At 42.7% G+C, this 26959-nt stretch overlaps 1 protein-coding gene across 1 annotated transcript in view; it reads left to right on the forward strand.

The window, feature by feature from the left end:
* The first annotated feature begins 13560 nt into the window (after nt 1-13560).
* Nucleotides 13561-26959, forward strand: part of ZDHHC2 (zDHHC palmitoyltransferase 2) — a 158245-nt gene continuing 144846 nt past the window's right edge. Inside the window, exon 1 of the mRNA XM_089669308.1 lies at nt 13561-13860. Within this exon, the coding sequence (XP_089525434.1) occupies nt 13734-13860 (127 nt within the window). The 5' untranslated portion in view covers nt 13561-13733. The remainder of the gene's footprint in view (nt 13861-26959) is intronic.

The following is a 26959-nucleotide window of genomic DNA, read 5'->3' on the forward strand; positions in this document are numbered from 1 at the left end:
TGAGGTGATTTTTGGCTAACGCCCCTCAGAAGCAGAATCATACACCGGTGTGGGTAATACATTTCATTGATAGAGCATAAGTAAGTTTATTTGTTTGATATCAGTTGTATTCTGCTTAAAGTGCAACTCTGCCATCCGGAGACTCTTGGCTGTGAAGCCCTCTAGTGGCAGACCAAATTTACTGCATTGCACAAAGAAGAAAAGTAAGTTTTGAAGTTGAAAGGGGAACCCCACCCCTCTACACTGCATTTCATTCTCCATAAAATTGTTCTTGTTTCATTTAACCCTGTGTCAGCAAATTTCTTGGTGGTGTATTTGCTATTCATTACCAGTTGTGCCAGAGGGATTGGGTTTGCTTAGGGTTGGATCTATTGAGCGCAGGACCCATAATATATTCCAGCTTGTCCCAAGGGGCAGTGCTACATCATGAAGGAAAAGAACAAACCGCAAGACAAACCTCCCAGCTCAGAAACATTCCTACATGAAGTGAAGGCAACAAGGAAGTCCATTTTCTGAGATAGAGACATAACAGTGATCTCCAGTAGCGGTTCAAAGGAAGACCTTTGAAGTATGGAAAGTAGCAGGCTCAGTTAAGCCACCTGTGGATTCTGCCAGGTCAGCAAGTGTCCACACAGAATGCATGTGGGAGGTATGTCATTGCATATATCAACATGTGAAAAGATCATCCCTCCAGCTACTGTGTCCATTGGAGACATTGCATTGGAGTCAGAGAGAATTTCTAAAGGTTCATCGGCCAACTGGAGCTTTTCACGAAGGTTGAGTCAATCCCATGATGCAAGGGCATATTACAGCACAGAGCACTGTACTTAGGGTGACTACCAGGCATGCACAGCATGTGCGGGAACGTGAATGCACATGGGCGTGCATGCACTTTTTTCACTGGTGTTGGTGCCAAATAGCCTATACACACTGGGACAGTGAATGGAGAAATTGCTGTGTGGTCTTTAGCTAGTTCCCAAAAATCTGTGACCTGATCTACTGTTCTGTCCTCCATTGTATGACCTGGCTTGCCTTGTGACTGGCCCTGGACTTCTGCCCACATGTACTGTCCGACATTTACTGACTTCTGTTTGTACACTGCCCTTGTTTCTGCCCTCTACTCTACTTTGGTATTTCAGAGTTGCTGCACTGGGTTCATGTCTAGCAAGACCAAAAACTGATTTTGTTGGAGGGAGGCCACCACCTTCTGAATTGATTACATGCAGAACTTTTAGCTGTGCACAAGGGTGTTTAACGTCTTTAGGTCAAGATCCCTGTGGCCAGCTAGCTATCAGCTACAGCCAGCCTCCTAGTGAGGTGATACACCCCCTTGTCAGAGAACTGCAAGTAACTGCATTTGCACTTGACTATATTGCATCATTGCACCACATATTGCACCATTTATTTTGCAAGTGAACGGCCCTTATTCCCTGTTCTCTAGCAACCTGTAATATTGTGGTACCACCAACTGGTCAACTGTGGGAACTACTCTTTGCATCCCAGGTAACATTATAATTTTACGACCATTATTCTCTGTTAAATACTGATTGCATACTCTCTATTCTTTCTGCATTGTCAATCTACCCTGCATTCATTGAGTAAATATGTTGCACATTGCTGACTGTTTGATCATTTGGCTGATACATTGTATAAAAGAGGTTGCAGGTGATGTTTCTTTACCAGTGTCACCACAAACCAGCGCTCAATCATAAGCTTAACAACAAAGCCCTTTCTGCAGCAGAGGCGCATACCACAGGTTAAAGGGCAGACCTATGCTATATTGCAGTGCTGTAAGTACTCACTAAGGCCGGCAATATGCTGCTGTGTAGGAACTAAGCCTATCTGTGCCCCACGTAGAGAGGATGAGTGGAGATGGAAGACTGTAACACAGGGAGAGGAAAGTGCAGTACATGTGGAAGTCCATGGTGGATTGGAACAAGCAAGTACTTCAGGTAGAAGCTTAAAGCAGGGCCTGAAGTAAGTGACACTTGCCCATACAAAGATGGGGGAGTGGGAAGATGGGCCCAAAAAGAACTGCTTCTCTAATGCTGGAGGTTTTTTCTACAGTCACTCACTCCAACGCTGGAGGTAATTATTGCAATGACTCACACCAATGCTGGAGGTAATTACTGCAGTGACTCACACCAATGCTGGAGGATATTACTGCAATGACTCACACCAATGCTGGAGGTTATTTCTACAGTCACTAACACCGATGCTGGAGGTAATTACTGCAGTGACTCACACCGATGCTGCAGGTAATTACTGCAGTGACTCACACCAATTCTGGAGGATATTATTGCAGTGACTTACATCAGTGGTGCAGGTTATTACTGCAGTGGCTCACACCAACGCTGGAGGTTATTACTGAAGTGACTCACACCAATGCCGGAGGTTCTTACTGCAGTGACTCACACCAATGCTGGAGGTTAATACTGCAGTGACTCACACCAATGCTGGAGGTTATTATTGCAGTGCCTCACACCAATGCTGGAGGTTATTACTGCAGTGACTCACACCGATGCTGGAGGTTATTATTGCAGTGACTCGCACCGATGCTGGAGGTTATTATTGCAGTTACTCACACCGATGCTGGAGGTTATTATTGCAGTGACTCACACCGATGCTGGAGGTAATTACTGCAGTGACTCACACCAATTCTGGAGGATATTATTGCAGTGACTTACATCAGTGGTGCAGGTTATTACTGCAGTGGCTCACACCAACGCTGGAAGTTATTACTGAAGTGACTCACACCAATGCTGGAGGTTAAAACTGCAGTGACTCACACCAATGCTGGAGGGTATTATTGCAGTGCCTCACACCAATGCTGGAGGTTATTACTGCAGTGATTCACACCAATGCTGGAGGATATTATTGCATTGACTCACATCAGTGCTGCAGGTTATTACTGCAGTGGCTCACACCAACGCTGGAGGTTATTATTGCAGTGACTCACACCAGCGCTGCAGGTTATTATTGCAGTGGCTCACAGCAGCGCTGTAGGTTATTATTGCAGTGGCTCACAGCAGCGCTGTAGGTTATTATTGCAGTGACTCACACCAGCGCTGGAGGTTATTATTGCAGTGGCTCACACCAGCGCTGGAGGTTATTATTGCAGTGACTCACATCAGCGCTGGAGGTTATTATTGCAGTGACTCACACCAGCTCTGGAGCTTATTACTGCAGTGACTCACACCGATGCTGGAGGTAATTACTGCAGTGACTCACACCGATGCTGGAGGTTATTACTGCAGTGACTCACACCAGTGCTGGAGGTAATTACTGCAGTGACTCACACCAATGCTGGAGGTAATTACTGCAGTGACTCACACCGATGCTGGAGGTAATTACTGCAGTGACTCACACCAATGCTGGAGGTTATTACTGCAGTGACTCACACCGTTGCTGGAGGTTATTACTGCAGTGACTCTCATCAATGCTGGAGGTAATTACTGCAGTGACTCACACCAATGCTGGAGGTTATTACTGCAGTGACTCACACCAATGCCGGAGGTTATTATTGCAGTGACTCACACCAATGCCGGAGGTTATTATTGCAGTGACTCACACCAATGCCGGAGGTTATTACTGCAGTGACTCACACCAATGCCGGAGGTTATTATTGCAGTGACTCACACCAGTGCCGGAGGTTATTACTGCAGTGACTCACACCAATGCCGGAGGTTATTACTGCAGTGACTCACACCAGTGCCGGAGGTTATTATTGCAGTGACTCACACCAATGCTGGAGGTTATTACTGCAGTGATTCACACCAATGCTGGAGGATATTATTGCAGTGACTCACACCAATGCTGGAGGTTATTACTGCAGTGATTCACACCAATGCTGGAGGATATTATTGCAGTGACTCACACCAATGCTGGAGGTTATTACTCCATTGACTCACATCAATGTTGGAGGTTATTACTGCAGTGATTCACACCAATGCTGGAGGTTATTACTGCAGCCACCAACACCAGTGTAGCACTAGCCTCTTGAGGGCCGCTGTGTTTCTGGGTCCCCCTAAGCTTCGCTCAGCCAGACAACATGCATTTTCCACACTTGCATCTACAGTTGGTGAACAGTCCATGAGCTTGATTTTTATTATTTTATTAGGGGAAATAACTTGGAAGGGGTAACAAGGATTATGGGATGCCCAACTTGACTAAATCAGTGCACGGGGACAACTTCCTTCCTTTTTACAAAAAAAGATCCTGGACTGTTCTCCTTGAATGTGGTCAGTCTTTACAGATCAGTAGCAAAAGCCCCTAGGGACTCTCAGCCCCTGTAAAGGTGTCTCTCTCATATTTATCGGTTAGCCTTACCACGCTACCAGGGCCACCAAACCTGGGATTGTCCAGACTCCCATAAGCATGCAGAGTTAGATCACCCCTCCTGCTCACTGGTTTCTGGAAACTTCCAGGGTCCTCCAAAACCAGGTGGAGTCCCTACCCGCTGAGTCACCCAACCAGACCTGCAGTAACCTAAACTAATTACAGACTCACTCAGTTACTATGAGTCATAACATAATAAATGTACCTACACTAACACTAGTAGCACACTAGAGGGTGCTACACCAGCGCTGTCGGTTATTACTGCAGTCACTCACATCAACGCTGGAGGTTATTATAGCAGTCACTAACATCAATGCTGCAGTTACTCACACAAGTGCTGGGGATTATTACTGCAGTCACTGACACCAATGGGGAGGGTTGTTATTGTGGTGACTGACACCAATTCTTGTGGTTATTATTGTGGTGACTAGCACCAATGCTGGGAGTTATTAATGGGGTCACTGACACCAATGCTAGAGTTTTTCTATTGCAGTCACTGACAACAGTGTTGGGGCTTAATATCGCAGTCACTGACACCAATGCTGGGGGTTATTTTTGCAGTCATTCATACCAATACTGAAGGTTTTTATTGCAGTCACTGACACCAATGCTGGGGGTTATTATTGCAGCAAGTGACACAAATGCTGAGGATTAGTATTGTGGTGACTAACACCAATGCTTGGGGTTATATATGTAGTCACTGGCACCAATGCTGGGGATTATACTTGCGGCCACTGACTTCAGTGTTGGGGGTTATTACTACAGTGACTGACAACAATGCCGGGGGTTATTATTACAGTCAGTCACACCATGCTGGGTGTTGTTATTGCAATCACTGACACCAATGCTGGAGGTTATTGCTGCAGTCATTCATAACAGCGCTGGAAGTTATTATTGCAGTCACTGACACTTATGCTGGGGGTCAGGGGCGGACTGACAACTCATGGGGCCCCCGGGCAGTAGGGGATCATGGGGCCCCTGTGTCCTTGCCCAAACTCAAAAAAGCCTATGAAAAAGGTACCAGGGGCATCTCATGGGGCCCCCTACTGACCCCGGGCCCTCGGGCAGTGCCCGAGTTTCCAAATGGTCAGTCCGCCCCTGCTGGGGGTTATTATTGCAGTCACTGACACCAGTGCTGGGGATTATTATTGTGGCAACTCACCAATTCTTGGAATTATTATTGAAGTTACTGACACCAATGCTGGGGATTATTATTGCAGTCACTGATACCTATGGTGGAGTTATTACTGCAGTCACTGACACCAATACTTGGGGTTATTATTGCAGTTACTGACACCAATTCAGAGGGTTACTATGTCCACAGACACCAGTGCCAGGGGATTATATTGTGGTCACTCTCACCAATGCTGAGGGTTATTATTGTGGTCACTGACGCTGGTGATGGGGGTTATTATTGCGGTCACTGTCATCAATTCTGGGGGTTATGTCCACAGGCACCAGTGCTGCAGTTTATTATTGTGGCTTTTGACACTAATGCTGATAGTATTATTGTCACTGCCACTAACAATGGGGTTTGTTTTCCTCCTGCTGTCACTTTGGTGTGTAAAAAAAATACAGGACCAAAATGTTCAGGTCTTGAGGTGCATTACAGCCTATTCATTTTGAATAGGATGCCTAACTCAACACAATGTACTGTACTGCAATGCACAAAAATGAGCTGCTATTGTGTGGCCATACTTGAGGCTCTCCATAAAATTCGAATTGACCACCACTGCCCTAGTTTGAGACAGGTTTATTTCTTTCATTCATCCATATATACTGTATGTTTGAGGAACAGTACTAGAAAATAATAGCAGCTCCTCCAACACTCATGGGGCCCCCAGGCAATAGGGGATCATGGGGCCCCTGTGTCCTTGCCCAAACTCAAAAAAGCCTATGAAAAAGGTACCAGGGGCATCTCATGGGGCCCCCTACTGACCCCGGGCCCTCGGGTAGTCCCTGAGTTTCCAAATGGTCAGTCCGCCCCTGGATTAGAGTTATTTCCATTTAGAAAAGTCATCACAGAAGGAGTAATGGCTAGCTTTCTGTAAATGTTTATCCTGTAAGGACACAACAATGATATTCCTGATTCACAAGAAGGATCTGTCTGGATACATTGTTGTCTGTTGTTTCAAAGAGCACAGTGCAATTAAACTTTCATTAACCGCTTCCCGTCCGCCCTATAGCAGAAATACAGAGCAGCACGAGTGCGCTAAATCGCATATATATACACGTGATTTTGCATTTACGGGTAGGGGGCACGCTTGGCTCCGGCTGTCAATCACCAGGTCCCGGTTGGTGATTACTTGCCGGTGCCCGGAGATTGCTGAGGATCTCCGACAGGGAGGAGAACTGTTTGTAAACAAAACAGTTCTCCTCCCTGTCAGCACCTGCACACTGCTTTGCATGGCTGTGTACAGCACAGCCATACAAACCAGTGTGCTTACAGTGAAGCAAAAACGCAAGGCCCCCTATGTAAAACACACCCAGCTTACCATTAACCTTTTGATCGCCCCTCATTTTAACTCCTTCCTGCCCAGTTCCATTAGCACAGTGTCAGTGAAGTTTTCTTTAGCACTGATCACTGTATTGGTGTCACTGTTGATGTCAGTGACACCAAGTCAGTTCCCGCTATAAGTCGCTGATTGCTAGTAAAAATAAAAATTAGCAGAATACATTTTGGTCTAAATTTATGATGAAATTTGATTTTTTTACATTTTTTTACTGGACATGTTTATAGCAAAAAGTGAAAAATATTGTTTTTTTTTTTTTCAAAATTGTCTGTCTTTTTTTATAGCGCAAAAAAATAAGAAACACATAGGCAATCAAATACCACAGAAAGAAAGCTCCATTTGTGGAAAACAAAAGGACATAAAGTTCATTTGGGTGCAGCGTTGCATGACCGCGCAATTGTCAGTTAAAGTAACGCAGTGCCACAACGCAAAAAATAGCCTGGTCAGGAAGGGGGGTAAATCCTCAGGAGGGCAAGTGGTTAACTCAAGTGGTTGATTCAAAAACATTTTGGGGGAATAACAAAGCACCATACATCATTTTACAGCATTTTCCATATGCTAAGTTAACAATGCCATTACATAAGTTCCATGTGTTATTTTGCCTTGAAAAGTGATTCACTATTCACTAGTACTCTATGTGCCAAAATGCTGTTAGCACAGCCTCATTTAGGAAAAGGTTCCTGTACTACTTTGGAGTGATTCTGCAATTTTGGCCGCATAAAATATACAAATCTCCAAGCAGCACTACATCAGGGGTAGGCAACCTTAAAGGGATGGAGATCTACCTGAAGAACATGGGAGAAGTCAATGATGACCGGGCACAGTGTCGCCTTCTCACACCTGATTTAAACCTCTAATCTACTACCATGTCACAATTGTGTGCATTGCATGGCAATCATGGGTTTAAATCAGGTGGTGAGGAAGCAACATATCACCTCCTCACCACCTGTTAAACAAATCTGGTTGGCTTTTCAGAGGAGCAGCAGCAGCTGCTAAACTTGCACACGTAGTGCACTTTCTGAAAGTGCACCAAACCCGCAGGATATAATACAAGTCTATGGCTAAGTGCAGCAAACCCCCAGGAAAGCTGCAGGTACACTGCACTGTACCCACGGTGTGGGGAAACCGCAGCTCATCATTGTGAGAGCAGTGCTATACTATTATGACCAGTGTATTGCTTCACACTGACCTGAAGATCTCTTCTTTCCTACTGCTGGCACCACTCTGGAGACCACCAGTCAGGATAGGAGGTGGAGTGCAGTTGGTATCACTCCACATGGAACAGGAGCCGGCACTACAGAGGAGACATCGACTTTTGTGGCTCTTGCTCCCTACTACAGCTCCAACTTTACAAGTAGTCCCTCAGCATTGCACTCTGTTTAATCCTCCAGGATGGCGGGTAAGCAAGCCCAGACCGAGATCTACCAGTCACCTGGCCGAGATCTACTGGTATATCGCGATCTGCTGGTTGCTGACCTCCGCACTACATAATCACGCTGAAAATCAGATCTCAGCAGTGTGTACCTTGCCTAAATGTTCATGCAGCCAGAGACTAGTTCCCCATCAGATCTGCCTTGCCTGTGATTGACAGCACATGGCAGTAGGCGGATTCAAAAGCTGGTATTGAACAAAATAGCGGCTTTGGATTTGCCCACTGCTGTGCGCTGTCAATCAAAACTAAAGTGGACCTGATAGAGAACTAATTAAATTCAAAACCACTCTCTAAATAAACAAACTATATAAACACAATTCCCCACAACACCATCAAACACCTTTACACCTTTACCCCAAAGGATGTACAAAAATTAATAAACAGAAGATGCTATACAATAAGTCCTCAATAAAAATATGTGCAGTCCAAACCCTATAAGTCCAAAAAATGTTTTTAAATCAAGTTCTTCTCAAATGATATTGTATTCAAAAATCCTTCAGAAACTTCCTCCAATAATATTCCACAAAAAAAAGAAAATATTTACATTATCTTTTTCAATAAAATAAATTATAATGACTTCATTCAAGTGGATACCCAATCACATTAATAATCAGTGAAAACGTGAATAAAGTGAAAAAAAACTGTGAATCCAAAACAATGAAATACCACTGTGAATGTGAATCACTCTTCAGTGCTCTATTCAAACCGGCACTGTGACACTTCTAAGTGCAGTAAGGAATGCATACCCTTACCAATATTCCAAAAAACAGACACTTTTATAGCTTTCCAAAAGATAGGTGGGAGACAATCCTCCTATGGATCTTTACCCAGTTAAAACTGCCTTCATAATATCATCAGGATCCAAAAAGCCTTGAGACTCCATATATCCCCATCAAGCATGTTTCATATAAATGCAAACATATAAGGGACACAATAGTGTGATACCGCCAAGATCAATCATCAAATTAACTTTTAATCAGGATGCTTACATTTTACAAACTTGAAAAACGCTTTAAAATACCAAATTGTAGTTTGGCTGAAGTGCCCAGGGTAAATCAGATGGTCTTTCCCTCATCCAAAATGGCCACCGGTCAACTTCCGGTTCCCGTGTGCGTGTTGACGTCACTTCTCCTTGACGCGTTTCGTCATCGACTTAATCATAAGGGATAAGGGGTATCAGAAGGTGTCCCAATATGGCCCCCACGCTGGAAGTGAGGTCACCACGCACCCGGAAATACCTCCTCACGTACCGACGCGTTGCGTCACATTAGTACATGACTTCCTCAGGTACCCTCAGTGAGCTGACCCTGTGGGGTCGATGTAAGGAGGTGAGGGGGCACTCAGGCCATTGAAAGATTGATCACGTATTGGACACATACACAAGTCACTTGCATGATAGTTGATTGGAGCACCATCATTGGATATATATATAGTGTGTGTATATATATATATATATATATGCACCGTGTGTGGACTGGTTTTTATTTATGTGATATATTTGATTGATTTGTGTGAATCACTATTTCATTATTTACCACTTGCACTTATATTCCCGTAGAGGGAATTCACATGTTGCACAATTGTTTGTATACCCCGTTTTGTGCATTTAAGGGGATTGAGTGTATCACAGTTTATATTGATTTTTATTATTTATTTAGTGCTGCACTTTTTGTATATATGTATCACAGCAATCATGTGACCCGGAATCGGGAGTCCCGGGCTCTCAGTGACACCGCGGTCTTGTGCTGGGAGCACAAAGACAGGTACAGGTACACAAATATGCGGCCCCACGGAAAAAAAACCCAGTTCCGTGAGGCCGCATATTTGTATGACGTCGGCGTCAAGGGGTTAAAAAACAAAATAAGCAGAAATTTTGCTTTATCGTTTAAAATACTTTATTTAAAATATATAAAAATGCCACTCTCAAGTTTTTGGTGCTAGATCGCACCAAATATAAACCGCATATCAACAAGAACATCCTCCTCTGGTATCCTTCCTCTGATCTCGCGTTGCGTTGTGACGTGGGAGAGGCTAGCTGACGTCATGACGCAATGTGAGATCAGAGGAAGGATACTACCTGCCCAGCACTACATGTCCTGGGCGTCGAGCGATACGAATTCAAAATCCTTGATAATGTGAGGTCAAAAAGCTCCAGGTGAGAACACAATCTGGGTGTTGTAACAATGGTTTCTGTTTTATGAAGATGTGAAGTGTTGAAAAAGTGAAGGAGCATCAATATAGATCCTATTATATATGGGACTTTATATATATATATATATATATATATAATTTTTGTATATGGGACTCTTTTTTGAGTTTATAATAATTTTTCATAATATTTATGAACGTTTATGTTTGTGATTAGTTTTTCAGGAGGTGTTTATTAGTAGGAAGGCACTGCACTAATATGTTTATTTTAGATTTTGAGACACATTGATGAGTGTGTGAAGGGTGTAAGCAACTTTAATTCTAATGTTGGTTTTTTCATATTATTTTTTTGTTTTTTTGGTTGCTTGCGGGATGATTACACATATACAGTTAGGTCTATATATATTTGGACACAGGACACAGAAACAATTATATTTATTTCAAATATTTACCAAAACATATTCAAGCTATAGTTATAAAATGGATATGGGCTGAAAGTGCACACTCTCAGGTTTAATTTGAGGGTATGTATATCCAAATTGGAGGAAGGGTTTAAGAATTACAGCTCTTAAGAGTAGCCATCCCCCCTTTTTCAAGGGACCAAAAGTAACTGAATCAAAAGCTGTTTCATGGCCAGGTGTGGGCTACTCCTTTGTTATTACTTCATCAATTAAGCAGGTAAAAGGTCTGGAGTTGATTCTAAGTGTGGTATTTGTGTTTGTATTTGGGGTTGTCATGAGCTGTAAGCAATAATCATCACAATTGTGACAAATCATGGCTTGAACTATCTTGTTTTGCATGTAATGAGTCTATCTCATATATTAGTTTCACCTTTTAAGTTGCATTACGGAAATAAATGAACTTTTGCACCCTATTCTAATTTTTCGAGTTTCACCTGTACATCATGCATTCAAAGGAGCTGTCCATGCAAGTGAAACAGGCCATTGTAAGGCTTCAAAAATGAAACACATCCATCAGAGAGATAGCAGCAACATTAGGAGTGGCCAAATCATCAGTTTGGTGCATTCTGAGTAAAGAAGAATGCACTGGTGAGCTCAGCAACATAAAAAGGCATGGACATCCATGGAAGACAACAGTGGTGCATGATCGCAGGATTCTTTCTATGGTAAAGAAAAACCCATTCACAACATCCAGACAAGTGAAGGACACTCTCCAGGAAGTGGGCATATCATTGTCAAAGTCTACAATCAAGAGAAGACTTCACAAGAGCAAATACAGCGGGTTCACCACAAGGTGCAAACCATTCATAAGACTGAAGAATAGCAAAGCCAGATTAGACTTTGCCAAAAAACTTCTAAACAAGCCAGACCAGTTCTGGAAAAGCATTCTTTGGACAGATGAAACTAAGATTAATCTGTACCAGAATAACGGGAAGAAAGGCTTGGAACAGCTCATGAACCAAAGCACACAGTCTTCTGTAAACATGGTGGAGGCAGTGTGATGGCATGGGCATGCATGGCTTCCAGTAGCACTGGGTCATTGGTGTTTATTGATGATGTGACAGGAGACAGAAGCAGCCGGATGAATTCTGCAGTGTTAACAGATATACTGTCAGCCCAAATTCAGCCAAATGCAGCAAAGCTGATTGGCGCAGCTTCACAGTACAGATGGACAATGATCCAAAACACACTGCAAAAGCAACCCAGGAGCTTTTAAGGAAAAGAAGTGGAATATTCTGCAATGGCCGAGTCAATCACCTGATCCCAACCCAACTGAGCATGCATTTCACTTGCTGAAGGCAAGACTAAAGACAGAAAGACCCACAAAGAACAGCTGAAGACAGCTGCAGTTAGAGCCTGGCAAAGCATCAGAAAGGAGGAAACCCAGTCTTTGGTAATGTCCATGGATTCCAGACTTCAGTCAGTCATTGCCAGTAAAGGATTCTCAACAAAATATTAAAAATGAACTTTTTATTTATGATTAAAATTCAATTGTCCAATTACTTTTGGTCCCTTGAAAAAGGGGGATGGCTGCTCTTAAGAGCTGTAATTCCTAAACTCTTCCTCCAATTTGGATGTACATACCCTCAAATTAAACCTGAGAGTGTGCACTTTCAGCCCATATCCGTTATAGAACTATAGCTTGAATATGTTTTGGTAAATACCTGAAAAAAACTAAAATTGTGCCTGTGTCCAAATATATATGTGCCCTATATTTATCCCTTGTGCTGCCCTAGGCAACACTAAAATCGAGTTCTGCAATGAGAAGATGGAATGAGGCCTGGGCAGTCCACACCCAACTAGGAGGCTTCCTAAGGCGGAGGAAAGTGTGGTCCCTGCACTGTCCCTACTCCTGTGGAACTACTCCAGTATGACATGTATAGATTTTCATTCGAGAATTTTCGTTTCAAGAATATTCATTTGATTTTCTAATCATTAGTAGGGTCAAATCGATGTTTTCAGGAAAATTCGACGGGGCAGGAAGGAAAACTTTTCTCGATCAAACGAATTGTCAGCCAGTGTATGTGGTTATCGTTCAGAAATTACATTCATTTTAAAATCTAATGTTAAAAGGAAAAGACAATGTTTGAACGGCATTCGTCCAATCATTGAATGTTCGAAGAATTTTCAGATGATGGAGAACCTGCCTCTACACTAGCCAAATCAGGGGACCTGCGTCTTAAAAAAGCACTGCCCTCACCCAAGATGGCCACCAAGGTCGATCAAGCCCCAGCATCCAATGAGACAGCTATCCCCCATGACGGCAGGAGGAACCAAGCTGCTCACAGCTTTCTTCCCCTTCTAAATTTCCACTAAAGCCTAGCGCCACCTACAGAGAGGAGTACAGACTGCACCCGCCTACAGGTAGATGGGTGAAGAAGTGGTAAAGGGAGGATTTTTGTACCCTTGTCCTATATGGACATAAAATGATATTCCTGATCCCCAAGCTAGTATCTATGGGGGGGGAGTGTTCTTCCATGCAGTACAGCATTTTATTGACCACCTCATGCACATAGTGAGTCTGTTAGAACTTTGCCCTGATCGCACAGCTCTGGTTGTTATGATGATGATTGCAGTGTGTGTGCTGGCTGTCTCCTGTGGCACTGTGAGAGGACAGCTGAGGGGGGCAGTGGCCGCCTGGCATACACAGCTGTCATTGTGTGCAGTGCCTGCTGCAGCCTGCTCTAGGGGCGGGTCCAGGGGCGGAGTCCCGGGCGTACAGACACAACACACCGCACTGCTCCGTCCCCGATCACCTCCCCGCATTGCCCGGACCGGGGACACCACTGCGGCCAGCGCTGCCCCTTCTCCTCCCATGAAGAGGCCCCGGCCGGCCAGATCATGGCGCCGTCGGGCCCTAGCAGTGTGAAGCGGCGGTGCAGGAGGTGCCTGTACTGGATACCGGTCCTCTTCATCACCATCATCGTCTGCTGGTCCTACTACGCCTATGTCATCCAGCTGTGTATAGGTGAGCTCGGGGCTGAGCCCGGGGGTGACGGGAGGTGGGATGCTCACACACACCACCGATCACTGGACGACTAGTCCGGGCTGTCATAGAGGGATCGGGCACAGATCGTCCGACAAGCCATCAGTGAGAGCAGTCTGTGGGCTGCCCGACATTTCCCTAGAATTGTACGATGTATGGGAGGCGATCAGATCCACACATTCATCATACCGCTGTATACTGAGCTGTATTGTAGGAGAAAAAGAAATACAGATACAAATACATGATTCCACCACACCTCCATACCTGAGCCAGGGGGGCAGACACCTGGGTATCAGCATCAGCTGTCAGTCCTATCTCATGATCAGCTGGCACCTGTGTATCCTGATCAGCTGGCACCCCAATATCCTGATCAGCCATCACCCCTATCTCATGATCAGCTGGCACCTGTGTATCCTGATCAGCCATCACCCCTATATCATGATCAGCTGTCACCTGTGTATCCTGATCAGCTGGCACCCCTATATCCTGATCAGCTGTCACCTGTGTATCCTGATCAGCTGGCACCCCTATATCCTGATCAGCTGTCACCCATATATCCTGATCAGCCATCACCCCTATATCCTGATCAGCTGTCACCCCCTATATCCTGATCAGCCATCACCCCTATATCATGATCAGCTGTCACCTGTGTATCCTGATCAGCTGTCACCCCCTATATCATGATCAGATGTCACCCCTATATCCTGATCAGCCATCACCCCTATATCATGATCAGCTGTCACCTGTGTATCCTGATCAGCTGGCACCCCTATATCCTGACCTGCTATCACCTGTGTACCCTGATCAGCTGGCACCCCTATATCATGATCAGCTATCACCTGTGTATCGTGATCAGTTGTCACCCCCTATATCATGATAAACTGTCACTCCCATATCATGATCAGCCATCACCCCTATATCATGATCAGCTGTCACCTGTGTATCCTGATCAGCTGGCACCCCTATATCCTGACCTGCTATCACCTGTGTACCCTGATCAGCTGGCACCCCTATATCATGATCAGCTATCACCTGTGTATCGTGATCAGTTGTCACCCCCTATATCATGATAAACTGTCACTCCCATATCATGATCAGCCATCACCCCTATATCATGATCAGCTGTCACCCATGCTTTATGATCAGTTTTCAGTTGTATATCAGCTGTCACCTGTGCTTTATTATCAGCTATCACCCTTGTATCATGATCAGTTGTCACCTGTGCTGTAACATCAGCTATCATCTTTGTATCATGATCATCTGTAATCTGTGCTTTAACATCAACTATCACCTTTGTATCATGATCAGCTGTCATCTGCGCTTTAACATCAACTATCACCTTTGTATCATGATCAGCTGTCATCTGCACTTTAACATCAACTATCACCTTTGTATCATAATCAGCTGTCATCTGCGCTTTAACATCAACTATCACCTTTGTATCATAATCAGCTGTCATCTGCGCTTTAACATCAACTATCACCTTTGTATCATGATCAGCTGTCATATGTTCTTTATGATTAGCTATCACGTTTGTATCATGATCAGCTGTCCTCTGTGTATCAAGATGAAATTTCACCTGTGTATCATGATCAGCTGTCACCTGTTCTTTATGATCAGCTACCACCTTAAGTTCATGATCAGCTGTCACCTTTATATTATGATCACCTGTCTCCTTTATATCATGATCAGCTGTCATCTGTGTATCATGATTGGTTGTTACCTGCGTACACTGATCAGCTGTCATCTGTGTATCATGATTAGTTGTTAACTGCGTACACTGATCAGCTGTCATCTGTGTATCATGATTAGTTGTTACATGCGTACGCTGATCAGCTGTCATCTGTGTATCATCATTAGTTGTTACATGCGTACGCTGATCAGCTGTCATCTGTGTATCATGATTAGTTGTTACATGCGTACACTGATCAGCTGTCATCTGTGTATCATGATTAGTTGTTACCTGCGTACACTGATCAGCTGTCATCTGTGTATCATGATTAGTTGTTACATGTGTACACTGATCAGCTGTCATCTGTGTATCATGGTTATCTGTCACTTGTATATCCTGATTAGTTGTCACCTGTGTACGCTGATCAGCTGTCATCTGTGTATCATTAGTTGTTACATGTGTACGCTGATCAGCTGTCATCTGTGTATCATGATTAGTTGTTACATGTGTACGCTGATCAGCTGTCATCTGTGTATCATGATTAGTTGTTACATGTGTACGCTGGTCAGCTGTCATCTGTGTATCATGATTAGTTGTTACATGTGTAAGCTGGTCAGCTGTCATCTGTGTATCATGATTAGTTGTTACCTGTGTACGCTGATCAGCTGTCATCTGTGTATCATGATTAGTTGTTACCTATGTACGCTGGTCAGCTGTCATCTGTTTATCATGATTAGTTGTTACATGTGTACGCTGATCAGCTGTCATCTGTGTATCATGATTAGTTGTTACATGTGTACGCTGGTCAGCTGTCATCTGTGTATCATGATTAGTTGTTACATGTGTACACTGATCAGCTGTCATCTGTGTATCATGATTAGTTGTTACATGTGTACACTGATCAGCTGTCATCTGTGTATCATGATTAGTTGTTACATGTGTACACTGATCAGCTGTCATCTGTGTATCATGATTAGTTGTTACATGTGTACACTGATCAGCTGTCATCTGTGTATCATGATTAGTTGTTACATGTGTACACTGATCAGCTGTCATCTGTGTATCATGATTAGTTGTTACATGTGTACACTGATCAGCTGTCATCTGTGTATCATGATTAGTTGTTACATGTGTACACTGATCAGCTGTCATCTGTGTATCATGATTATCTGTCACTTGTATATCCTGATTAGTTGTCACCTGTGTACACTGATCATCTGTCACTTGTCTGTCATTATTATCTGTCACCTCCTAGCTGAATGCTGACATTTTTGTGTTCTGTCTCTGTGTATCTACCAGTCTGTGTAGCAGGCATGTTGGGTCCCATCCTTCTAGGACACAACATGTTACTGTGTAAATAGCGGCCCTTGGGAGACATTGGTGCTACAGGAATGGCACTTTGGGAAGGACATACAGCACTTGAAGCCTTTTTGGCATCCTGATTTCATACTACAGTAAATGTATCCAAATATTTTATTGTGAAATAGAGGAAGAAACTGTCCATTCTGCAGAATGCACTCATTTCCAGGCATCTCGGTGCGCACTTTTCCCAAGTGTCTTGTATTATAATGAGCGTATTGGCAGTGTGTGGAGAGATATCCTTCCTATGTGAATGAGAAACGTACGTTCACTAATGTCTAGCAGTATTTTATAGGAAGCCATGGAATATTGTATGTTGAATAGGCAGGAGATACTTGTCTATTTAGTATGAAGGAGCATTAAAGGAAATGAGGATTATAAAGCACAGGCAGTGAGCATTCCTTGGAGTTGTACAATTTCAATGCCTCCATGCTCATACATATATAGTTCTACTTATACACACCGCGGGAAAAAGAAGTACTGAGCACATCACCATTTTACAAGCAAATATATTTCTAAAGGTGCTATTGACATGAAATGTTCACCACATGTCAGTAACAACCCATGCAATCCATACATACAAAGAAACCAGAACAAATAAGTTCAGAAATTAAGTTATGTGTAATAAAATGGAATGACACAGGAAAAAGTATTGAACACGCTAACTGAAATTTACTTAATACTTTGTACAAAATCCTTTCTTGCTACTGACAGCTTCAAGATGCCTCCTGTATGGAGAAACTAGTCGCATCCATTGCTCAGATGAGATTTTGGCCCATTCTTCCACACAAACTGTCTTCAAATCTTGAAGGTTCTGTTGGCCTCTTCTATGAACTCTGATCTTTACTTCTTTCCATAGATTTTCTATTGGATTCAAGTCAGGTGATTGGCTGGGCCATTCTAGCAGCTTTATTTTCTTTCTTTGAAACCAATTATGAGTTTCTTGGCTTTGTGTTTGGGATCATTGTCTTGCTGAAATGTCCACCCTCATCCTTCCTTCAATGACATGAAGTTTGCCAGATTCGTATGCTGAAAAACAGCCCCACACCATGATGTTCCCACCTTCAAACTTCACTGTTGGTGTTGGGGTGTTTTTGGGGTAATATGAAGTGTCATTTTACCTCCAAACATGGTGTGTATTATGGCATCCAAAGAGTTCAATTTTGGTCTTATCTGACCAGACTATATTCTCCTAGTATTTCACAGGCTTGTCTAAGTGTTGTGCAGCAAACTTTAAGCACTTCAACATGCCCTTTCTTCAGCAATGGAGTCTGAGCATGAGCATGGTGAGCATGCATGGAGGCCATGGCAGTTGAGTGCATTACTTATTGTTTTCTTTGAAACAATTGTACCTGCTAATTCAAAGTCTTTCTGAAGCTCTCCACAAGCGGTCCTTGGCTCTTGGACAACTTTTCTGATAATTCTTTTCACTCCTCTGTCAAATCTTTGCGAGGAGCACCTGGCCGTGGTTGGTTTATGGTGAAATGATGGTCTTTTCACTTCTGGATTATGGTCCCAACAGTGCTCATTGGAACATTCAGCAGCTTAGAAATCCTTCTATAACCAATGCCATCAGTATGTTTTTCAACAATAAGGTTGCAAAGGTCTTAAGAGAGCTCTTTGCTTTTTGTGTGACACCTTGGTAATGGTATCATCAGTTGAGACTGAACCAGCTTATAATAATTTGCACTGACAAGGGGCAGGATTGCTTTCTAATTAGTGATAGATTTCAGCTAATGTCTTGGCTTTCCATGCCTTTTTGTGCCTCCTTTATTCATATGTTCAATACTTTTCCCCTGTGTCATTCCATTTTATTACACATAACTTTATTTCTGAACCTGTTTATTTTAGTTTCTTGTATGTATGAATTGCATGGGTTGTTACAGACACGTGGCAAAAATTTCATGTCAATAACACCTTTAGAAACATATTTACCTAGAAATATGGTGACATTTTCAGTACTTATTTCACCTGCTGTATCTACAGGACACATCTTTGTCCTGAAATTGGAACTCAGCACATCTGCACATTTTCGGCCCATCCAGTCAAGTTTTGGTTAAAGTGGAAGTAAACCTCCAAATGAAAAATGACAAAAGCACATCCCTCTATAGTGTGTACTTGCCTCAGTCCAAAACATTAAGTGTCTTTTCTCTCTGATCTCTCTTCCCTCTGCTATCTATATAAGTCACTTCCATACCTACCAACTTTTCGAGATGGCAACAAGGGACACCTATTAGCAAAATTATGTAGGTTTGGGACACACCCCTTGCCAAGCCTCCTTAAAGGAGAATTCTAAAAAAAAAAAAAGATTAGTTAAATCCACAGGTGCTTTTGTTTTAACCACTTCTATTCCTTTACACTGGCTTTCAAAATTTACAGATGCAGGAATTTAGAAATTGGACGAAAGGTTTAGCACATGAAATGATGAAAAACTACGGTACCTAAAAATCTCCATAGGTGACACTTTAAAATCCTTTACTGGTTACCAGGTAGGAGTTACACAGGAAGTCTGTTGCTGGAATTATTACTCTTGTTCTAACGTTTGCGGCAATACCGCACATTTGAGGGACAATCACCCATCACATATGCACTACATTTACATTCGCATTGGTGCGGGAGCACAGGGGCACTTTAAATACTTTAATCTTTTTTTATTATTTATTTTATTTAATACATTATTTACACTGTCTCTTTAAATTGTTTTGACATCCTGGACTCACAGGGAATAGATTGATTGATGTTTACAGTTGCAGACCTGCGTTATTCTATTAGATTATCTATTCTGTTTTATAATTCTTCCTTTATTTTGTTGGCGCTGTTCCCCCCCCCTCCCCCAGTGGGCATCATACATTTAAAAGTATCTTTAAAAATTACACAGTTTGGAAAAATAAAACCGTTTTAAAGTGGAACATTGCTCTCTCAATCAAATTGACTTTTTTTTTTCAATCCTTATTCTGCTTATTTTAATCCTTATTCTGCTAGCATGGCATAAATGCACACACACACACACACACGCGCATGCACGCACGCATACACACACGGTTCCATTCACAAAGTGGTGTCGACCACTTTAAAACACTGCTCAGCATTTTTCGAAAAAGTTTTTTGGCATTCACAAAAAAAGGCTACTAAAATAACACATGTGGCATTTTTCCGAAACATGCGGTATTTATCTCAAGAAAACATGCAGTATTTTATGTCATGCAATATCCAGTGGGATGGACACAGTGGAGAAGGATGAGAACCTTGTCAGTTTTTATTTCTAATAAAGAGGTAAAATGGTTTAAACTGTAGAAATATGCCAACTCACCACGTCAGTGCGGTCCCTGCAGCCTATGTATTATTACAAAAAAAGTGACTGGAATACCAGTCAGAGGGGAGCTGCAGGACACATGTGGTGTATCAAAAACTACTAAGCCCGCACTGCATGGGTAAAATGCTCGTTTTTTTCTAGGGGCTCGGAAAGCAAATATAAACGTACCTAATCTGCTGTTCCTCCGAGTGCAAGGCCGGTCCCCGCCGCTCCTGCACCCCCCCCTTCAGGCTAGTGGTCTTGGGAGTGGGCTGTTCCTGACATCATCGCGCCGAGGCTGCTCCTGACATCATCGCGCTGATAGACCAGCTCCAGATGTGAGGACGACAGGAAGGGTGCATTACTGGATATGGGAGAGTGCGGTTTTACAGAGGATAAGAGAAATTGGTAAGTACAGCTTTTCCCTGAGCCCCTGGAGCACTTAAGTCATGCAGTGCGGGCACAGCCCCACTGCATGGGAAAATAAAAGTTTTGGCCGGAGTTCTGCTTTAAGTAAGTGCAAAATTTCAAGTATTTACAAAGATACAGTGTTGTCTTTTTTATTGGTGGAAGAATATTTAAATATACACTATATTGCCATTGGGACTCCTGCCTTTACACACACATGAACTTTAATGGCATCCCAGTCTTAGTCCGTAAGATTCAATATTGAGTTGGCCCACCCTTTGCAGCTATAACAGCTTCAACTCTTCTGAGAAGGCTGTCCACAAGGTTTAGGAGTGTGTCTATGGGGATGTTTGACCATTCTTCCAGAAGCGCATTTCTGAGGTCAGGCACTGATATCAGACAAGAAGGCCTGGCTCACAGTCTCTGCTCTAATTCATCCCAAAGGTGTTCTATCGGGTTGAGGTCAGGACTCTGTGCAGGCCAGTCAAGTTCCTCCACCTAAAACTCACTCATCCATGTTGTTATGGACCTTGCTTTGTGCACTGGTGAGCAGTCATGTTGGAACAGGAAGGGGCCATCCCAAAATTTAGGCCAAAATGTATTCTGCTAGATGACTTTACTAAATAAAAAATCCCAATATATGTAAATTAATTGGTTTACGTAAAAGTTATAGCATGTACAAATAGCGGTATATCTACTGGAATTTTTTTTTCACTAGTAATGGCGGCGATCAGCGATTTATAGCTGGACTGCGGGACTGTGGTGGGCATTCTGACACTGGGGGGGAACTGACTTGGTGTCATTGACATCCCCATTGACACCAATACAGTGATCAATGCTAATAAAAAGCACTGGCACTGTACTAATGGCACTGGGCAGGAAGGGGTTAACATGTGGGGCGATCAAAGGTTTAAGTGTGTGCTGTTTCCCAGTTTGCTGTGTGAGTGCTTTCCATTGTAAGCACACTGCTTTGTATGGCTCTGCTATGCAGAGCCATACAAAGCAGTGTGCAGGAGCTGACAGTGGAGAGATTTGTGTTGTTTTTACACAGGTCTCTTCCCTGTCGGAGATACTGGGAGATCACCGGCTACCGGCGAGTACTCAACAGCCAGAACCCAGTGATTGACATCCGAGGCTGCGAATGGTGGCACGGGTAGGGTGCGTGTGTAACGCACACGCACCCCTTACCCTGGAACTGCAAAATCACGTGGATACGTGATTTTGCGCACCCGTGCCGCCCTGTAGCAGTATTTCTGCTATAGGGTGGAGGGGACACGGTTAAAGTAGAAAGTAAAGCACGCCATACATGGGTCGAATGATTTTTCGATCGAAAACATCATTCGTTCTGTAATCCGATGGTGCCACCAATGATTTAAAAAATCTGTAGTTTTTCACAAATTTTCCAGCATGCCCGATAATACGAAAATCGGCAGGTGCCATTGCTCCACTAACAGAATGAAAATCGGCCAATTATTCTTAGGTCTGATTTTCGAACAAAAAATCGTTCGAAAATCAACCTATGTATGGCCGGCCTAAAGTTTACTTTCACTTTCATTGATAATGGTAAACAGGACACATAGAAAGGATGAAGCTAATTGGAGCACAGACAATAATACAAACCTGACAGGTGTTCTAATCCACCTCCACTCTATCCAAAATAAAAATACGTTTTTCCTTTAGTAAATCAATCCCAATGATTTCCATAGTTAGGTTTCTATGCATTACTGTGGAGAGAACTGATCCAAAAATGCAGGAATGACTCAAAACTGGCTATTATATTTTTTACATTTCTTAAATACCACATGCCTGGACCACTACTTAATTACTGCATGCATTTAATCAGTTATTTCCTTTTGTGAATTCAGTGTAACACCTTTTCATGCGGTATTTACCGCAAAAGAGTATTGTGAATTGAGAGTTTCAGGGTCGCATGTGATATTGAGGCAAAATGTGTCCAGACACCTAAATACCACATCTGCTTCTGTGAATGGAGCCCTGTATCACAAGTTTAACTGGAAGGACTGGTGTCTTTATTTACCAAATATGTAATTATGCAGCATTAGTAAATAGATAGGAAAGTATATCATATTTACTTATTTTAAACTTTCTTTTTACATTTCTTAAGTTACTTCCTGGTTTCTATGCCTAGGCTTATGATGTCATACATCCCAGAGCAGTAGAGGAGTTGTTTTCCCATCTAAGCACACCCTCTTGCCTGTATGCCTGAGCTAAGGGCAGATGGATTTTGGGAAGTGAATGCTACATGAATCATCTGCCCTCACTCAAGATCAGTGGTCCCCAAACTGTGGCCCAGGGGCTAGATGCGGCCCTTTGCTTGCTTTTATCTGACTCTTGGAACACTATCTCATATACTGATACCAGCAATTGTGCATATTTCCACCCACTTACACCAATGAAGGGGGCACAACTCCGTCCAATGACATCAACGATGGGGCACAATTCCTCCCACTGACACTAATGATGGGGTCCAATGACATCAGTGATGGGGTACAATTCCTCCCAATGACACTAATGATAGTGTCCAGTGACATCAATGATGGAGCACAATTCCTCCCAATGACACTAATGATGGGGTCCAATGACATCAATGATGGGGTACAGTTCCTCCCAATGACACTAATGATGGGGTACAATTCCTCACAATGACACTAATGATGGGGTACAATTCCTCCCAATGACATTAATGATGGGGTCCAATGACATCAATTATGTGGTACAATTCCTCCCAATGACTCTAATGATAGTGTCCAATGACACAATGGTGGAGCCCAATTCCTTCCAATGACACTAATAATTGGGTCCAATGACATCAATTATGGGGTTCAATTCTTCCCAATGACACTAATGATAGTGTCCAATGACATCAATGATGGGGTACAATTCTTCCCAATGACACTAATAATTGGGTCCAATGACATCAATGATGGGGTACAATTCCTCCCAATGACACTAATGATGGGGTCCAATGACATCAATGATGGGGTACAATTCCTCCCAATGACACTAATGATGGGGTCCAATGACATCAATGATGGGGTACAGTTCCTCCCAATGACACTAATGATGGGGTCCAATGACATCAATGGTGGAGCACAATTCCTCCCAATGATACTAATGATGGGGTCCAATGACATCAATGATGGGGTACAATTCCTCCCAATGACACTAATAATTGGGTCCAATGACATCAATGATGGGGTACAATTCCTCCCAATGACACTAATAATTGGGTCCAATGACATCAATGATGGGGTACAATTCCTCCCAATGACACTAATGATGGGGTCCAATGACATCAATGATGCGGTACAATTCTTCCCAATGACACTAATGCCAATGACATCAATGATGGGGTACAATAACTCCCAATGACACTAATGATGGGGTCCAATGACATCAATAATGGAGCACAATTCCTCCCAATGACACTAATGACTGGGTCCAATGACATCAATGATGGGGCAGAATTCCCCCCACTGACACCAAGCAGTGGGGCATTGTTTTTTTTCCTGCTGAAGTCAGGACCTTTTCTGCTCCCACCGGCCTCAGTCCAGCCCTCGTAAAGTCCAAAGGACAGTAAACTGGCCCTTTGTTTAGAAAGTTTGGAGACTCCTGCTCAAGATGGTCACAGCCAAAAATTTGAGGGGGGTGTTTTTCAAAGTAATTTCCCAGCAAAATAAAGCATGGAGACATGGAGGGATGGATGTGATTGGTTTGAATATAAAAAATGAATCAAATTGCGTTTTTTGGTTTGTGGTGCTGAAATTGAGTATATTTCCACGTTAAGGTACTCATCAAAATCATCTTGTCCTTTAGGCTTGCTAAATGTTTTTGTGACTAAGCAGTAAAGAGGAAAAGCACTGCTAGTAGGTCTGATGACACCTAAGCGTGGAAGAAGCACTTTGCAGCCTTCAGGGGATGTTTTACCACAGCTGGTGTTCTGGCTTCATACTGTGTTTTGACAGAATATTAGATATGCTACAAAAATAACTGCATTTCGATAAATAGGTCAGAGTATTTGTCATGGACTGATAGCTGGACCTTACCGACGTAAGAAAAATAAAAATAATACCATTATACTTTTAAGCTTTTGAAAAACACAACATTGTTTCTGAACATGCAGTAACAATGTTGCAAATTTGGAAATCATTTAGATTGACTAAAAACAGGATTTTTATATTCAGTTTTATATTTTCTCCTAACTTTACTATTTTATGCCATGACGGTCTCTTCTGGAAAGAATATGTTGGCAGAACTTCTTTCTCTCTTGAGGCCCAGTTCACACTGTTGCGCTGTGTTAGCGCATGAGCATTAATGTGCATTGCGATAGGGAAGTCTTTTCTTGGAATAGGCTGCCTAAAGCATCAAAAATGTGCATTTAATACTTTTTATAACGCAGTATATAAACACGAATGGCAGTTTACCATGAGTTGTGATTTGCTGCAGTGCATGTCCTTTGGCAAGGTTCATTGGGTGCAATTCAGAATGAATGCACTGAACTGCATAAGGCGCATGTTACTGCATCACAATGGAGTAAAGGGTACTAAAAAGGCAGAACAACCTCATCAATATACCTGTTTTTTTAGGGTGTTCAATTCCTAAATACAGGTGTACCTCTGTTTACAAATGCCTAATTTAATGTAATTTTCGGTTTACGAATGAAAATCTATTGAAAATAATGCCTTGGTTTACAATTTTTTTACGAAATTCTTTTGCAATATGAAGTGTATGTCGGTGCCAATTTTTAAATGCAATTGCCGGCTTTTTTTTTGTAAGGCAATTGCATTTAAAAATCATCAGTAGATCCAACTTCACGATGTCCACCGCCGCCGCTGACCCAAAAAAAAGAATTTAAAAAAAGGCTCCACTTCCGCCGTCTGCCTGCTCCAGTGGTTTGACAGTTTTTAAATATGTAAGGGGCGGGGCCACCCGGGGACATCACGCTTGTGACCACATCATTGATGTCACATGAGGCAGGGTCACTCGGGTTCAGGTGGGAGGGGGGCGCTCGCTTGTCCCCCCCCTTTCTTAACCTGCCTGGCTGCATTCTTGGGTAAGGGTCTGGTATGGATTTTGGGGGGGACCCCACGCCATTTTTTTTTTTAAATTTTGGTGTGGGAGTTCCCCTCAAAATCCATACCAGACACGAAGGGCTTGGTATGGATGGGAGGGGGGACCCCACGCCGTTTATTTATTTATTTTTTTAATTGCAGACAATTCTTTTACATTGAGCTGTAAGTGGGGAACCCCACCGACAGCTGAAACATGGTTGTCAGATGAAACACATGGTTGTCACTACTAAAATACCGCATTACTTGATAAAATAACTCATGCGGTATTTTAGTAGCGTTTACTTTTTTCTGACCTCTGGAACAGATTAATTGGTTTTTAGTGCATTCCTATGGGAAATGGCGTTTCGGTTTACAAATTTTTTGCTATACGAAAAGTCCCACAGAACAAATTAAATTTGTAAACCGAGGTTTGCCTGTACTTTATATATTAGGCATAGGTGATAATAATATGAGTAAGCTACAGGAAGACTCAGTGGGGGAGATTTACTAAAACTGGTGCACACAAAATCTGGTGCAGCTCTGCATGGTAGCCAATCAGTTTTTAATGCTAGCCATACACGGTTAGAAAATCGTTCAAGAAAGCGTTCGATATGCACGATTGTTCAGCTTTCGAAATGTTAGTGGGCTGATTTCCATTATCGAAATGCAAAGTTTCATGGCAAAACAAACCATTGTGTTTTTTTTTTTTTATTTCAGCCAAAGCAATTGATTTTCTAAACAGTAGTGGAATCGATAGAAAACAGTTTGAAAAAATCTTCAGTTCATGCGCATCTTAAAATGTAACCCCAGAAGTATAAGCTACGAAAAGAAAGATCTTTCTTTCAAATACAGTTGGTGAGTGGGAGGGTTCACAAAGGTGAAAAAAATCTTTACATCATTTCCACTGATCAACAAAAAATGTACCATTTATGTTGTTAACCCCTTTGTGGCGATGTGTTTCATACAGAGTGCAGGATCCAGGAATGCGTTACGTACAGAGTGCAGGATTCAAGAATGCATTACATACAGAGTGCAGGATTCAGGAATGCATTACATACAGAGTGCAGGATTCAGGAATGCGTTACGTACAGAGTGCAGGATTCAGGAATGCGTTACGTACAGAGTGCAGGATTCAAGAATGCGTTACGTACAGAGTGCAGGATTCAGGAATGCGTTACATACAGAGTGCAGGATTCAGGAATGCGTTACATACAGAGTGCAGGATTCAGGAATGCAATATGTACAGAGTGCAGGATTCAGGAATGCGTTACATACAGA

The sequence above is a fragment of the Staurois parvus genome, unplaced genomic scaffold (assembly GCF_062004578.1).
Source record: "Staurois parvus isolate SC_StPar_1 unplaced genomic scaffold, SC_StPar_1.0 ptg000071l, whole genome shotgun sequence".
NCBI lineage: Eukaryota > Metazoa > Chordata > Amphibia > Anura > Ranidae > Staurois > Staurois parvus.